The 17,593-nt window shown below is 39.7% G+C and overlaps 1 protein-coding gene across 2 annotated transcripts in view; it reads right to left on the reverse strand.

Moving 5' to 3' along the window:
• IL1RL1 (interleukin 1 receptor like 1) overlaps positions 1 to 17,593 on the reverse strand; it is a 34,952-nt gene that overhangs the window by 1,678 nt on the left and 15,681 nt on the right. Inside the window, exons 2-10 of one of the 2 annotated variants that reach the window (XM_030827165.1) lie at positions 12,274 to 12,483; positions 11,551 to 11,761; positions 10,033 to 10,207; positions 9,477 to 9,639; positions 8,047 to 8,118; positions 7,164 to 7,305; positions 6,926 to 7,071; positions 2,259 to 2,405; positions 1,105 to 1,272 (exon numbers count right to left, since the gene is read on the reverse strand). In XM_030827165.1, the coding sequence (XP_030683025.1) occupies positions 1,105 to 1,272; positions 2,259 to 2,405; positions 6,926 to 7,071; positions 7,164 to 7,305; positions 8,047 to 8,118; positions 9,477 to 9,639; positions 10,033 to 10,207; positions 11,551 to 11,761; positions 12,274 to 12,334 (1,285 nt within the window). In that variant the 5' untranslated portion in view covers positions 12,335 to 12,483. Of the gene's footprint in view, positions 1 to 1,104; positions 1,273 to 2,258; positions 2,406 to 4,244; positions 7,072 to 7,163; positions 7,306 to 8,046; positions 8,119 to 9,476; positions 9,640 to 10,032; positions 10,208 to 11,550; positions 11,762 to 12,273; positions 12,484 to 17,593 lie in introns of those variants that run through there. The other variant, XM_030827166.1, reaches the window with a different exon arrangement.

Consider the following 17,593-nt stretch of genomic DNA (forward strand, 5'->3'; position numbering starts at 1 on the left):
GGGGAGAAGTGTAACTAGAACTTAGGTGGATGGACTGAGAAAGAAGAAGTGAAGAGCTTGTGGCCAGATGGGGCACACTGTTGAGCTCACAAACAACAGGAGTCTCTGCAGGTTCTTGAGTACATTTGTAATATGAAAAGAGTGTTTGAGAGCATTACTCATTACTTCTACCTGCATGGGTGGCCAGTGGGAGGGGGAAGAAGAGAGCCTCGAGAGAAGAAATGCATTAGATTCTCCTAAATTGTAACTTTCACAAGTCTCTTGAGCCGTTATTGTGGCTATTAGCATTCCCAGATATTCCAGGGTAAACCAAATTCACCTGTTGTTCATACCTTTACATCTACAGGCATGTGAATTCCTCTTCTTAGTAAAATGAGTTTAAAATGTAAAACTGAACATTTACTTTATTATGCCTAGGTCCTTGATAGCTGAGCCCCAATTATATTCCAAACCCTCCCTGGTCTGTGAGAAATTAGAGAAAAGTTCACAAGGAGGGTCCATAGGTACTGGACATAAATGTATGAAGGGAAGCGAAAAATAACTACTGCAATCACAGGAGTTGTGGTAAAACTGTCAAAAGTATATAAAATTGGGTAGGAATATTAAGGAACAGAAGCTATAGTTCTTTTTGTTCTGGTAAGAATATAAATTTGCAAATGTTTCACCAACATAAAGAAAGTCATGAAGACTCTCTGAGTCCTTTTAAGGTATTTCAGCTAGTGCCTATGGCTACCAGAACAAAATTCATCAATTTTTAAGTCCTCTTTCAAATCTTATAGACGGAATTAAGAAGTGGCAGAGTTATCCTGGTGGGGGACCAAGAAAATAAAGTAGGGATGATGGTTTGCTAAGTCCTTGAAGCAAAGGACTTCTAACTCTGAATTCACACCACCAACATTACTGTGAAGATCTCATCACCGGGACAATGACGGGAGAGGGACGACTGAAGCATAAGTGTCTGCTTCTGGACAAATATTTAAAGTTCTGGTCTTAAGGCCTGAGATAGTAAATGCAATTCCTTATCCAATGCAGGAATAAGGCCACCTAGTTCACAGCCTTTAATAAGCATGAATTTCTGTCCCTAATGTATGTCAATAGCTTTACCTTCTCCAGGTAGCATGTCTCTCCCATAAATGCATAAGGTATAGCCACATTTATTTTCAAGAACATCAGGCAGAATCTGGTGAACAAAGTATTCTACATGACTGGCCCCATCTGTACCGGATTTATAGTTCCGTGGGTAGATAATATAAGCATCATAGAGCTTTCCATCTGAAAATGAAAACAAGAAGTACAACTTCTTATTTGATTCTAAAAATTCTCACTGGACTCTTCAAAGACATTCCTCTCCAAGTTTTATGGCTGTTGGTGAATGTATGTCATCCTCCAAAATATTCTAGACTCAAGAGATGTTGACGGCAAACCACTGCCACAAAACAGGATCAGGAAATAACAGTCTTCATCCCAAAGCGTTTCTCCTTTTTACTGTCACAGACTAAATAACAAAAAAGTGGACAAGAGCCTGTCCATCTCATCAATTTTGATTAATAATCTATGAATAAGGGGGCCTTCTGTGCTGAATAGACTTTGGTTTCATCTTTGGTTTCCCCATACTCCCCTGGAGAAGTGAAAAAATTTAAAGCTAGTAGTAGCAAGGGCATAAAATTTTTTAAGGGATCTGAATTTTCCACAAATCAAACAATGAGCTCCTGCTTCAGTCAACTGTTTGAAAAATGCAACATGTATCTGCCTCCAAACGAAAGCATGAGGTTTGCATCTAGCAGGCAGAACTGACTCCTTTCATGCCCATGCTTGTGTGCCTGGGTTAGACTTTACAGATCAGGGTTTCAGGTAGAACACACATGCATTCAGACGGATCTTTCTAACCTACTCACATCTGGAAAACAGGAACAATTTTGCTACTGTGTTTAACTTCATAATGTCTTACCAATACATTTTAAAATTTACACCTGTCTGGGCTTGGGGCAGATTCTGTTATTGGGAACTCAGTAGGAATAGCATCTTATCGGGGAAGAAAAGTGAGCTGTTGAGATGAATCTCAGGACCATGAGGATTTACATAGCAGGGTGGTAAATGGCCTCTAAGAAAATCTAAAAACACAACTCACTGATAACAGATTAGCAAGCAAAATGGAATCTGGGTTTAGCAGCTTAGCCATTGAAAGTTTAATAGACAAGTAACCAATAGTTATTATGGGACTTTTTCTTTGGGAGAAAAACTTGGTATTTGCCACTTACCATTCCTAGTCTTGTAAGGCTTAGCTATGTCTCTCCAGAGCAGAGTAGCCTCAATCCAGAACATTTTTAGGATGATAACCAGGACATTGATTAGCATTAACAATACACTACATACTGCAATTATGCAGTAGGTGCTATGACGATCAACTATTCAAAAGAAAGAAAAAGTCTATTATTACTACTGAAACAAGATATAATAAATAGATACATGGATGCTGGCTTCCCTTGGGAGTACAAGAATTTCACGTAAGATATACCCACTGGGAATTTTCATGGCTGCTTTAAGTACCAGGACATTCACATTTATTGAGCCTCTACAACACATCAGGCTAAGCATTATAGGGAATTCTCAAAGGCAAAAGAGGCAGAGAGACACTTGTCAACTTAACTAAGATGGGAAGCAAAAGCATGATTTTTGCTGGCAGAGGAGTTTAGAAGGAGAGCTTGCTCAGTGCAGGACTGGGAAAGGGAGCCTTCCTGGAGGAGGAGGAGGCCTCTGAAAGATGAGTAGGATTCAGGGAGATGCAAAAAAGGAAATGCCCACCTGGGCAGAGAGAATACCATAAGCCTAAGTGCAGAGAGGAAGTGTGTTTTCTGAGGAATTAGAATAACCCAGTTTGGGGAATTGGTGGAAGATATGATTAGAAAGTTTGGTCAGGGCCAGGTTCTGTCCAGACTTGAAACCCCAACTAAGGCAGATTGCCTTATTCTGAAGGTCACAGGAGCATTGGAGACTTGAGTGGTTTTCCCATGAGATTAATCTGATGGTAGCAGAAAGTTTGTTTCTGTGGAAAGAAACTATAAGCACTCAGAGAAGAATGGAGTGTGGTACTTGTGTTGCAAGATGCAGAGGGTTGTAACTCATGCAATAATGAGAAAGGAACGGACAAGGTGCTGTCAGGGCATTAAGGAGAAGGCATCAACAGGTCTGAGAGACTTGCTGCCTCTAAGGGCTTGGCAGTGTGGGAGATAGAAGAAGAAGCAAGAGTCACCTAAGTGGCTAAAGCATCTTTGATAAAGAATTCAAAAGTCAAATTACTAAGTTCTAGGTCCTACTCATAGCCCATACTTCTCTCATGGTGAGCATTACTCAGCCAACACTGAACTTTTTCCTAGTACTCCTTGCTTCACAAAATGCAGATGCAACATGCATATGCACCGATGAATGTGAGAAGAATCTCAAATGAGATTTGCTGATATGGTTCTTTTCCATCTTAAGTCTCCATGCATGGGCTCCCAGTTTTAAGGTAGAAAAATCACTGGCCCATATTCACGAATTCCTCCACAGCCTCTAATAGTTTATCAGTTCTCTCAGTGACCAGCAGTATGAAATCAAGAATTATCAAGGTGATATGACACAAAATTGGGGGGAAAAAGTGAAAATTGACAAAGAGCTTACTGTCATCAGGTTAAATAATGAAAACTCTGTAAGTAAATCGTTTCAGCAGGATTCCTTTCCAGGTAACTCTCTCTAAAAACCCCAGCTCGATGCACAGAGGAATGTGTACTTCCTGTGGGGATTGCTGAGAAGTAACCATGCCATTGGCTGGATGCTTCCAAGTAGAGGAAAGAAGTTGATCCAAGACATCAAAGGAAGTCTTCGTAAGTGTGAATTATTTTATAAAAGTATAAGTAATTCAGGTATGTGATGACGAAACATTACTTTCTGTATACACATATAAATAGGAAAATGCTGGCTGTGTTTGAATCCTTGCTCCATAACTGTGGTATTTGGCAAGTTATTCAACTTTCTTTGTCTTTTACTTTGAAGTATTGAGAAAATAAATGAGAAAGTTAAATGTAAAATAAGTAGATGAGTCCTTGTACACAGGAAATAATGAATAAATGTGTATTATTATTATTATGAGCATCAAATATGTATTTAGTAATAGTAAAATGGAGACAGGCTTTTTAAGTTTTTGTTCTCTTAAATTCAAGAAATGCTATAATTTCAGAAATAAAAAAGAATTCATCATGACAACTCAATAGCAGTAGTAATAATTTGTGTTTAATTTATACAGTTGCTGAAACAGAGTGTAACCATGTTGATTTAAAGAAAAACAGGTGAAATACAAATAAGCTAGAAGGAACAAAATCATTAAACACCTGTAACACAAAGACAATTCCAACACATAGGTAACCAGGGACATTGATCAATGATAACATAGCAAAGCAGGAGGACACAAGGGCAGTGAGGGTGGGCAGGCTGGATGGATAGCTGCAGGGTCCACTGGGCCCACCAGCACCCCAAGCATGGCCCTCACATAGCACCTTGATGGGGTCCACAGCCTTCCTGGGGTGCCACACTTATCACTGGCAGACACCAGAGACCCACAGAACACTACGGCACTTATAGCCATCTACATGAGTTATGTTTCTGTCTATTTTATGAAAAACTTACAAATCAGGAGTTAAGGTCAAAATTAAAACAAGAAAAACCCCATATACCACTTCAGGCAGAGACCTGCCACGATTACACCATACTGGGGGCCCGCTGTCCCCACACCCCTATCCTTTCTCCTCCTGTTGTGCCTCTCTGTGTGTATCTGGATGAATCTGGACCATAGCACACACATGGGTGGGAACTCAGGGTTTAACACTTTCTTTGGCTATTTGAAAAGCACATTAAACAATTTCTACATGGTTGTACAGCCCCTGAGGAGTGATGAGTGTAAAAATATATTTCTCTCTTTCCTTCCTTTTATACGGGATACAATGCTTCATATAGCAAACAGGATGTCTTTGCCTGGATATGCGAAGAACAAGTGAGGAAACTGAGAAGTGCTCAGGAGTGAAATGCTTGGAAAGCTATTTTCCAAGACAACATTGCATTCAGAGACACACCACAGGAGTGGGGAGAAGGATCAGTCCAACTCTGTGGGAGGAGCACTTCATCTCTGATGTTTCACATTGTCTGGGCGTAATGATGATAAAAAGCACAATGACTTGTAGACAGCTTTGTCACTGTTTTTGAAAACTCTGTAGACAACATATCCCCTTCTTGCCTGCACCCAGGAGGGATCACTCTCTCCACGCTGCTTTGGCTATTTGTGATGCCACCAATTATTTATATATAAAAAAGAATGTTACATTTTAAAAGATTATATAGCATCTGAAATTAACCCAATAAAGATTCGTCAGTTTCATGTTGTCCTTTTATTGTGTCAAAGTATAATGATATCATTAAAATCCTGCTAGATTCAGAAAAAACTGTAGGGAAGCAATAAACAATTTGACTTTCCAAATGATGAGGAATGTTATTGAATTTACCAAGCATAAATATAAAATAGTATTTTGTTGTATAATTAAGACTTATAGCTAGAGAAGTAGAAATGTACACACAAAAAAATTTGGTATCAATAATTTGGTTGTGCATTCATTTATTCAGTCAACAAATATTTAATTGAGCGCTGGCTAGCTGCCAGGTATTGCACTAAGGACCCAAAGATGGATGAGATGATGTCCCTGCCCTCATGGAACTTGCGGTCATGTTGAGCAGACTGTCAAACAGATTTAGGTAAGGCAATGTGACCAGTACTATGATACAAACAGGATGCTACAAGAGTACTTGGAAAGTGTGTATACTGCAAACTGAGGGCCAAGAAAGGCTCCCTGGAATAGGTGGTACCTGAATTGCAAGGTGAATAACAGATGCAATAAAGAAATGGGCTGAGCTACCAGACTTCCCATGTGTTCCATGTACCTTAAATACTTTATAAAGTTTAACAATGATAATGTGTGTGATATGGTTTGGGTCTGTGTTCCTGCCCAAATCTCATGCTGAATGGTAATCCCCAGTATTCGAGGTGGAGCCTGGTGGGAGGTGATTGGCTCATGGGGGTAAGTTCATCATGAATGGTTTAGCACCATCCCCTTGATGCTGTCCTTGCAATAGTGAGTGACTTCTCATGAGATGTGGCTGTTTAAGTGTGGCAGCTCTCTCTCGCTCCTGCTTTTCTATTTGAAGTGCCTGCCTTTGCTTTGCCTTCTGCCATGAGTAAAGCTCCTGAGGTGTCCCCAGAAGCAGATGCCGCCATGCTTCCCATACAGCCTGCAGAACCATGAGCCAATTAAACCTCTTTTCATACAAATCGCCCAGTCTCGGGTATTTCTTTATATCAATGCAAGAATGGCCTAACAAATGTCTTATAAAGTGGCACCTAGGATTTTCTCACTGAAATGGCAGTAGTCAGATACTTCCCCTTTTTGTTCACTTTACCACCCTCGCTAACAAAATGAGTGTTCATTATGACCAGAAAAAGGTACAGAAGGGACCATGCTTACAACATGTAATACAAGTTATAAAAGAGCCCAAAAGAACACGTTCAGTTTACTGTTGTTGGTGCATTTTCTTTCACATACAGTGAGACAGAGGGAGTTCATAAAGTTAGAAAACAAGGATGACCAAAGAAGCAGCTGAGTGTTCTAGAGAAACCAATGATAGGAGTGAGTGGGGGAGGAGGAGGAACTTAAGCAGCAGAGAAGCTCCCAGCAAACAGGAACAGTCTACAAAGACCGGATAGCAAACAGCATCCCGAAGAAGAGAAGCACATTTTACGGCACAGGCCATTCCCATTGTCTTGATGGATCTCTCAGAACCACACTCCATCCTGCTTACACTTGCTACAGAAAGTTCAGGTGACCAAAGACTCAGAAACACTCCTTACTTGGATTTTTCCTACTTAGTCTTACGGTGTGCCTTCTCAAGCCACGCAAATTCAGGGCCAGACAGTCGTACTGCAGCAATAAATCCTCTTCCTTCACATCAGCTATTCTTAAAACCATGTTTAGACAAGCCAGCCCATTGCTGAAACTAAGAAAGCAACCTGTTACTTTTAATGCCTACTTTGCAGGTGCAAACCATGTGCAAGGGGAAGAGGATGGTTTTCTTCAATATAAAAATACCTTTGATTTTGCCCTTCCTCTTGTTGAATTCTTGGTTCACCAAAGTCTGTAATTTTTGTTCTATTAAGCTGCCACAGGACAGCAGCCAAGAACTGAGCGCCTTTTCCAAAACAAGCAGAGCAAGTTAGGTCTGCGTTTTTTCCTAGAGGGGAGTAAGGACATTCACCAATAAAATTAACTTCTGCGACTGGCATTTTATCCCACTTAATGTAAAAAAAAAACCTTACTGAACACTTAGTATGCACCCCACCAGGACCTCCCTCCCTCATCTCTACCACCTTCCTCTTTCTATGTCCTCTCTTGCCTCCTCCCTGCTCCCATTACCTTCATTCACCCAGCTGGGTTTGAAGCTCAGCTCCCACTATGCTCTCACCCGCATGGGAAACTAACAAGGCCAATGATTCTGGCTTCACCAACCTCACATTCTAAAGGATTTCTAGTAAAAGGATTGCCCTCTACTAGAAATTAGAGTTTCTTTCCAACTGCTCTCTTCCACATCTTTCTACAGAACTCTCTTCCTCTCTCCATAAGCTACTTTTGAAGATAAATGTGTTTTACCAGACCTGGCTACCATTGCCCAGAATGAACACTCTGCAGGTCTCCATCCCAAGCTCTGGGATAGAGATGAAGATGAAATTAGATGCATACACGAAAGCACCATGAATTACAACGTGCAATAAACAAATGTAACCACTGCAATCGCTGTGTCCTGGTTCCCAATAGTAGCGAATTCTCAGGGCAGGTGCTTCCAGGGATGTCACTTCACTTACTCCTCAAGGTTCTCTATGCTAATTGCCTGACCCCTGCTAAGGGAATTCAGAACACGGGTCATATGGAAGGATTTTCCAGGCAATATTTACAGCATTCTGATAAATTTTCTTACCAATTTCCACTTCCTTTGTTTCATTCTGTGCAGGGGCTCTGATTACTGGGAACAGAGAAAAGCCTTGCTCATCTTAAAGACAAAAAGAAATATAAATATTAGGAGAGCATTGAATGCTAGTCAATAGAAAGCTTGTATTTTCGTGTTTCTATTCTATTTCATAGCAATGTTTTTCAAGTTCTTCTGACAATAACCCATAATGACAAACACACACACACACACACACACGAAACAGATAAGCACTTAAAACTTTCTTTTATTACCTATGATGCTCTTTAATATCTTTATTCTCTTTGAAACAAATGCAGGTCCAACCCATAAAACTAATTACATGACCTAGTAGTTGTTAGAAAACTACACTTCTACAGAATAAGAATAAGACTACAGGGAAGATTTCAAAAGGCCCATGAAAATAATAAATGGATGAGTCCACAGATTTGCTCGCAGTTCTCCACCAGGGTGGCCCATCCTCAGTGAAATCTTGCCCGTATGGAATTCTGACTCCTGTGACCACTAAGGCTGAAAGAAGGGCAGTGCTTGTGGAGTGCTGCTGCAATCCTCCATCCCTTCATGCTCATTTATTTAATGACAGTGTGATTAAGGACCACTGTAAGGGTTGATATTAAACCGAAAGAGGCACTGATAGGAATGTGGTCTGGTGATGCTTATTTTATAGCAGTGGAGTATTGAAAAACTCCAAAAATTTGTCTCCAGTATTGCTTTGCCCTGAAAAAACTGTCATATGTAAAGGGGCTATTTCATCTACGTCTGTAGATCAACTTGTGCTAAGGAGACCCCAATTCTTTGTAGATTGATAAGCTATGATTGTGAAGTCTTTCCCTTAAATAAGCTTTTATAAAATTTAAAATAACTTGGAAAACACATTTTTGGAATGAAGTGACCTACTTGAGGTCATTGATGATGTTGAAAGTATTGCAAACAAAGACTAAAAACCACTCAACAACATTTATGTACAACATAGTATCCCATCACAAAGCCTCTCATTAAACTTTGAATCCAATGAGTATTACTAAAGATTAAGTTCTTCTTTTTTATTGCAGAAACTCTGACACCAAACTAGAAAAAAAAAGCTGGTTTTGCTCTCCAAATAGTTGTATTGCCATTCAAAAAAAGTAAGTTAAGTTAGCATTCAGATTGCTTTATCTTTGGAAAATTAAGTCACAAAAAAAGAATAAAGAATAGATGTAGCTTTGAATTAGTAATATAATTTTCCCCTGAAACTTCTTAAATCTTGATAGTGTGTTCAGAAAATCTCTTTGCGTCATAGTTCAGAATGTATAAGATAAGATGGAGCAGGAGGAAGTAGAGGGAGGAGGGTGAAGTGCAAGAAACCCAACCAGAAGGGCACAACTGTTCCCACTTTGACTTCTTTCCCATAGTATTCTATCTCATTAATGTCGGTAGCTTACCCTTGACCGTGAAGGACCTGGTTGCCGTCACACTATAATTGGCTCCATTTTCATTGTGTATAAATTTACAGGTGTAATCACCTGCGTCCTCAGTCATCACATTATCAATGACCAAAAATGACTTGTGCGCCCTGTACCTTGATCCTTGAAGAGCCTGACAATCCTGAAATAAGAAATTCCATTTCCTTTTCAGTAATTGTTCACTTTTATTTATTTATCTATTGACAGAATCTTTGTTGCCTAGGCTGGAGTGAGTGGTGCAATCTGGGCTCACTGTAACCTCTGCCTTCTAGGTTCAAGTGATTTTCATACCTCAGCCTCCCAAGCAGCTGGGATTACAGGTGTGTGCCACCACACCCAGCTGATTTTTATATTTTTAGTAGAGATGGGGTTTCCTCGTGTTGGCCAGGCCGGTCTTGAACTCCTGGCCTCAAGTGATCTGCCTGCCTTGGCCTCCCAAAGTGCTGGGATTACAGGCGTGAGCCACTGTGCCCAGCCACTTGTGTCTATTTTAATTGTGTAATTTTCATCTATTTCCTTCCAAATTTCTTCTTACCTTAAACCACTCAAGAGGTGCTGTCCAATTGTAGAGGTCAATGTTAGGACAATAAATTTTGGAATTTTTTTCTGATCCAGATACTGTTGAATACATCAAATAATCTGGAACATTGCAATCTGGTTGTTTTTTATATATGGTGACATTTGCATATCCAGTCCTATTGAATGTGGGACTGTTAAAATAAGTCAGGCAATTGAAAGAGTCACTTAGCATTGTGAAATAACTTAACCTAAATTCAGCCTTTACTTAATATTGCTTTTCTTCTTAAAAACCATCAATATACATAATGGTTATTTTATTTAAAAATAGACATTAAAATCTAGAGCTTAAATACTTTTTTGTTACACTTGAGCTAAAAACATAGCCCCCATAGTAGCCCTAACAATGACTTCTTCATCATTTATTCATACACTACATCTGCTGTAATGCTGTAATCCCAGTGTAATAAAGATAATTACAATTTATTCAGAGTTTACTCTGTATCAGCGACGATGATGAGCACTTTTCACACATTACCTTAGTTTATTTTCACAATAATGCTTTGAGGTGAATTATATGAGTCCATTATATGCATTTTACAGAGAAGGAAACTGAAGGGCAGAGAAGTAACTTGCTGGCATCGCACAGTTAACTAGTGGCAGAGCATGAATTTGACACTTGTCTAGCCTCAGACCTAGGCCCTTAACTAATACATCCTGCTTTTTGATGTAATTCATTTGACATTTTGTGTGTGCCAAATACAGTCACAAAATCAAAACATTTAACAATTTGTGAACAAGAGTAATTAATTTTTAGACACACAATTTCCTCAGCCTTCTGTGGCTTAACTTGAAGGTTAAAAGCCTCTTTTCACCTACTAGAGGCCCCCTGAGACAGAAAACATCCAGATTACTATTTTCTGTGCTAGTTTGTTCTTTTATTTTTTTTTTTTTTTTGAGATGGAGTCTTGCTCTTTCGCCCAGGCCAGAGTGCAGTGGCGCTATCTCGGCTCCGCCTCCCGGGTTCACGTCATTCTCCTGCCTCAGCCTCCCGAGTAGCTGGGACTACAGGTGCCCACCACCATGCCCGGCTAATTTTTTGTATTTTTAGTAGAGATGGGGTTTCACCGTGTTAGCCAGGATGGTCTCGATCTCCTGACCTCGTGATCCACCCGCCTCAGCCTCTCAAAGTGCTGGGATTACAGGCGTGAGCCACCGCGCCCGGCCTGTTCTTAATTCCAGCCAAACGTAAGCAATTGCTCTCAGTTATCTTGGTCACTAGGAAAGCTAGGTTTTTCTCTAAGTCAGCTACAAATTAATCCCTGCAATTGTAAATCCAAATAGCTCAGAATGAGCTAGACCTCAACCTGATGGTATTCCTAGAAGTTTATCCAAATCACTTTTATTCAAATCACTTTATAAATTTAACCGTTCCAGAAAGGACTAGGGAAGGAATGAAAGCAAGGGCAGCTCAGGCAATCAACCATTCAAGAAAGGGGAGCAGGGGGAAAGAAGATGGGAGCTTTCTGCATAATACCTTCTGACAATACAAGTATAAATACCAGAATCAGCAACTTCAGCTGGTAGAAACTTAAGAAGTTGGCCTGAGGCAAACACACGATTTCTTTCCTGAGTGGGAATACTTTTGTTTGTTTGTGAGTAATACCAATCCACAGTGTAACTAGGTTTTCCTTGTCTAGGACATCTTACAATTAAAGCCTCATTTTCCAGGCCCCATGATTGTTTACCTGCAAATAAAAGATATAAAGACAATCCTGAAATGATCAGATGAAAAGATCATAATTCCTATACTCTCAATATTTTCTTCTAGGATTAAATTTAGAAGCCGGTCATATACTGTGATACCTTGGGAAAGAATAAGTAACTGATTAAGATCTCTTATGAAATGTTAATGAATTAATTTGGAGCTAAATCTCCCACAGTTATCCAGTGGAAAAGCAGCCATGTCTATCTAAACAAACTATGTGTCAGTCAATAAACATCTACAACACTTCCCACGTGCAGGCACCACATTAAATTCTGCTGCATTTGAATATGTAAAGCCAAACTGATGATATATTCATTACAAAGAATTTCTTCTGATAGATTTGTAATGAAGAATGATTGTACAAAAACAATACATTTTTCAGTTTACAATTCAACTGGAACAATTGGAAGCAAGCTGCTTAAAACAAGGTGAATGTTCTTGAAATTATTTAATTTATAAAAATTTAAATTATAGTTAAAAGGCAACACTTACTAAACTTCGCTGCTGTGGAATACATGAGAATTGTGAGAATTGCTAAGATCCAAAGCCCCATTCTGTTTATCAATCAAGAACAAGTGTTGGTAACTGGTTGTTGAGATTACTCCAGATGAGTCACTGGCATATGACAGTGAAGGCCACCACACATGAGGCGGTTGGTGACACTCTTCAAGACTGAGTTGGGAAGAGTAGCCTATATCTCAACTGAAAAATAAATTAGACAAAACCATAAACAGAATTTTTATCAGCCATGATTTTTACTTTCCCAGTACCACCCAGGAGAATGAATCAGTCAACACATATTTATTAAGTGCAAAGAGATATAACAGCAGGTTTCAGATATGCAGCACTGCACTTATTCCTACGAAAGTTTTGAGTCATATAGCTCTCACAATGATCATGCTATTTCACAATTATCATGCCACTTCTCAGTTATATTTTACCAGTCTCATGAGGATGTCCTGAAAGAAACTAAATTAAGAAGGAAAGAATATGAGTTTCTATTTTTGAAAAAAAAAAACATAAAATTCAGTGGACTTTAGAAAATACATTGTATCATGAGAAACCACAGACATCCACACAGGCTGGCGGCAGCATGCTCACCAAAATAACTCACAAACAGACACATGTGCAAGTAGTCATCACAAAGCAACTAAGGAGGAGCAAAGTCAGAACCAGACTAAAGCATTAGCCAAGTAATTGTCCTATTCTCAACCCCAAACCCTCAAACTTTTATTCCTGACTCAGCTTATTCCCAGGAGTCACCAAAGGCTTTCTAAGAGTAGTTGAAGGTCTGTGAATAATAATAAATACCTTTATTTTTTCTTTCAGAAAAATAATCATTTACTTTCTTACTTCTTTTCTTAAAATATAAGGGGAAGAATAGAATCAACATAGAAATTTACTAACATAAGGATAAACACAATCATGAATTATGAAGACTTTTCTTATTACAAATTTTAGATAACTAACTGATGCTTACCCAAACTGAAAGACAGAGGGGATGAACTTGGAGTCAGTGACAGAGCTAAGAATAGTTACCGGTCTTTGTAGGTCCCTCTTCATAGACTACTCACTCTCCTCTATTTTAAAGGGGAGACTCTCCTCCCATCCTGAAATTTGATTTGTGGCCAAATCTATGACTTGTTCAAAAATGCTGGTGCATCATGTACTAAGAATTCTTGATGTTGACAAATAAATATTTAAACATAAAAACAACATTGAGTAATCCCTTGAGAGGAAATAATTGAATCATTCCTCCTATTTTAGCATCAACTTCTCAGGCTTATTGCCTGTGCCTCAATATTAGGACGCTTTCAGTTCTAAATGGTCTTGACATCGGGGGCCTGGAGGCTGCCTTTCCAGATATTCCTTGACTCCTCATTTGGCAGACACCACTCAGGAAAGCTCCGCCAGCCTTGGCAGCGTTGGTGCCAGGAGTTTCAAAAGTGAAGGTGGGGGAGAGGCAATGCAAAGTAAGCAGCACTTTCTGGAAGTTAGAAATTCTCTGTCTAGGGTCCAGAATGTGACTGCACCCCATCCCAAAACAGATTTCAGCTCTTTGGATTTAAGTCCCAGTAGGCCTCTCTGCCTAGATGAAGAAAAAAAAAAAAGGAGTTTTTCTAGAGTGCAGAGAAAGAGAAGGAGGCTGTGACTAAGAAGCTTCCCTCAAGGGGAGTGACAAAGGAAACCATAACCCTGAACTCTCGGGCTCCAGGTAAAACAAACTTGAAAAGCAAAATTTGATTTTAGCTATGCATAGTTGCGATGACCCTATCATGAGTAAACTCAACCTACGTTTATAAGTCATCACATCTCAGAAGGATTCAGGAACTAATTCCAGACCAATATAATAATATAATGATAATAGCTAACCTTTCTTTAGAATGTCCTCTATGCCAGACACAGTCTAAGTGATTTACATGTATTAATTCCTTCATTCTCACACTCACCCAATGAGGCAGGCGCTATTATTATGATGCCCATTTTACAGTCAAGGACACTGAGGCGCAGAGAGATTAAGCAACTTGCCCATGTCACTTCACATTAAGGGGTGAAGTCAGAATTTGAACTCAAGAAGGCTGGCTGTAAAGACCAGACTAATCACAGAATCCAACTGCCACTGCTTGTGGAAGGTTAAGAAAGGAGGAGCTGCAAAAGGGAGAGTTCTCAGTACACTTTTTGAGACAGCGTCTTTGCTCCCCACGGGGGCTGGGACCACTCTTGACTCTCTTACCTGTCAGGAGTTTAGTCAGCCTTTTGGCCTGTGGAGTGGCTCTGACAGGAAGAGATATACAGTCCTTTGACCGCGGGGAGATTGACCATGAGATGTTCGCCGTAAATTAGAGAAATTAGGTCTGCACATTATTATTCTTGACCTACTTGTGGAAGTCCATTTTATCAGGATATTATTGCAGTTTGGGCAGGAGATCACAGCCGGGAGCCAGCGAGTCTGCAACGCTGCCTGCGATTCCCCAAGTGCTGAATAGGGTTTGTTCAATAAAATAACACAAACTCAGAATTGTTTTACATTTGGTATCCCAAAACATCTTTTTAAAACATGTATTAAGTTGGAGCATTCATTCTTAAACTAGGCCACGTGAGCATTAGTTTCTCAGTTTAAAAAATAAAGCTTCCGTCAATTTTAACAACATAATGATGAAATTCTGCAGGAGTATTTATTCAAGTTGAACTCTTCCTGTAAAATAATTCAGTTGTTTATTTGACAATTAAGACCTTTCATCCAAAGTGCAATACTGTGTGGTACTTATCATCAACATCACTCAAATTTTATAGATACAAATAAAAACCCAAGGATAAGACTGGTTAAGTAATTTGACCAAGTTCACCCAGTTGTGGCTGGGGTTGAAACCAGACTTGCTGAACTTCAAAGTCAAACTTCCCCCCCCCCACCCCAATGTCAACTAAAAAAGAGAATGTTCTCTATACCAGAGATTCGAGTGGTAAAGCTTTTCTTTTTATAATTGGGACCAGGTTATTAAAATAAGCTAGTCTATAATTTCTTCTTTGAAAAGAACTAAATCATTTTGGCTTCTCACTATTCAGGCACCATCCAACATAACAGAGAGTAGTTTATAGCAACTTAAGACAAACTGCAAAAAGGCAGGAGCTTCTAATACATGAATAAAGCAAGGCATTTTAAGCACCCATAAATTTCTGCCAACTTAATCAGAAATCTTCCAGTGTCTACTTGTTTCTCTGGCAAACATCCACTTTTTTGAGACTTCTCATAACTACTCCCCCTTTTCAGATTAATCTCATAGAATCTAACCTCATTGAACCAGCTTTTTCTTAATTTTGTTACAGTTTTGAAATCCTGTATGTGCCTATTTATAATCTACTTCACTGACATATCCACTAAAAAAACAAAAAACAAAAGAATAAACAAAACTTTATGTTTTGAGGGCAACAACTAGCTGCTGGCATATGGAATGTGACACTCAAATACTTCCAAACTTAGAAGGTATCTTTCAAGACTTCTTCGTCTGACTTAGCAGATATCACACCGAAATGTAAAATGTAAATGTCCTAACACACTCCAGAGCTGGCCATGTGTGGCCTGCTCTTACTGTAAACTGGTGTCGAAAGACCGGGAACTTGGTTACATTAATCTTGTATGAATTTCAGTGAGTCAGGCTCTCATTCGCTGACTCTCACAATAAGCTGGGGATGGATTTTTTCCCCTCATTTCATTAGAGGACATCTGGGTACGATTTTTACTGTGGTTTTTTTATTATTTTTTTTTCTTGAAAAAAATGTTTGCAGGACTTGCAGTGGATGGGGCAGAACCAGCATGGCCCTAGATGGCCTGGCCTGGGCCTCTGGAGAATGTGCTGGGCCCCCTGGCTCCATTAGCTGTGTCGCCTTGGGCAAAGTGCTTGCCTCTGGGATCCTTCTTGCCCACACTGCAAACTCTAGGCCCACTCAAGCCTCCACTCCTTCCCTCCAAACTCCTTCTTGCTTCACCCAATCCTCCCCTCCAAAAACCAGAAGACCCGTCTGAATGGTTATTATTAAAAACTCAAAAAACAGCAGATGTTGGCATGGATGTGGAGAAAAGGGAATGCTTATACATTGTTGCTGGGAATGTCAACTAGTTCAATCTCTATGGAAAACAGTACGAAGATTTCTCAATGAACCAAAAGTAAAACTACCATTCAACCTAGAAATCTCACTACTTTTCTAAGGAAAAGAAATTATTATATAAAAAGACACCTCTCCACCTCTACTAGTATGTTCACTGCAGCACCGTTCACAATAGGAAAGTCATGGAACCAACTTAAGTGTCCACCAACAGTTGACTAAATCAAGAAAATGTTGTACCTATGCAGCCATAAAAAGAATGAGATTATGTCCTTTGCCACATGGATGGAGCTGGAGACCATTATCTTAAGTGAACCGGTTAAGAAACAGAAAACCAAATACCACATGTTCTTACTCCTATGTGGGAGCTAAACCATGGGTACGCATGGACATAAAGATGGAAATAATAGACACTGGGGACTCCAAAAGTAGGGAGGGTAGGGGGTGATGAATGAAAAATTACCTACTGGGTACAATATTCACTATTTGGGTAAGACCAATCCCCACCAGTATGCAATATACCTTTGTAACAAACAAGTACATGTACCTTAAAATCTAAAATTTAAAAAAACAAACAAAAACAGAAGAAACCATCAGATATTCAAGGAACAAGTGGAATTCACAAAAGCGTCATGTCTCCAGAACAGAACTTCTGATCTCTTCCAGCCTCCTTGCCACCCTTGCACCAAAGAAAAGTCAGTGTCTCCCACTGTCTTCATCATTCATCAGCTGATTGTCAGACAATCCTTTATTATTTTTTCCATGACATGCAATCCATCAGGACAACTTATGGTTACGTCTTCAAAGGACATCCTACCTGCAGTTGCATCTCTCCATTCTCATTGCCACCATCCTTTTCCAAGCCACCATGATCTCTCACTTGGATTTTAATAACTGCTTCTAAATTGCTGTCCCTGCTTCCAGCTGTACCCTCTTAAGTCTATTCCTAAAACAGATACTCTGGAGATTCTGTTAGAACCTAGGTCAAATCAAGAGGGACTCCAGAGTCTCCTACCTCACCCAGAAGAAATGCCAACATCTTTACAGAAGCAGGGAGGTCCCACACGATGGAACACCACCGATCACCTCTCTGATCCCTCCCCTCCAACCGCATATCCTCATTGCTCTTCCTTGAAGGCACTAGGCAGACATTGTTCCTTCTGCCTGGACAGCTTCTTCCTGTTACCCACCTCCTCCAAAAGCTAACTTA

Source organism: Nomascus leucogenys, chromosome 14, assembly GCF_006542625.1.
Source record: "Nomascus leucogenys isolate Asia chromosome 14, Asia_NLE_v1, whole genome shotgun sequence".
Classification (NCBI taxonomy): domain Eukaryota; kingdom Metazoa; phylum Chordata; class Mammalia; order Primates; family Hylobatidae; genus Nomascus; species Nomascus leucogenys.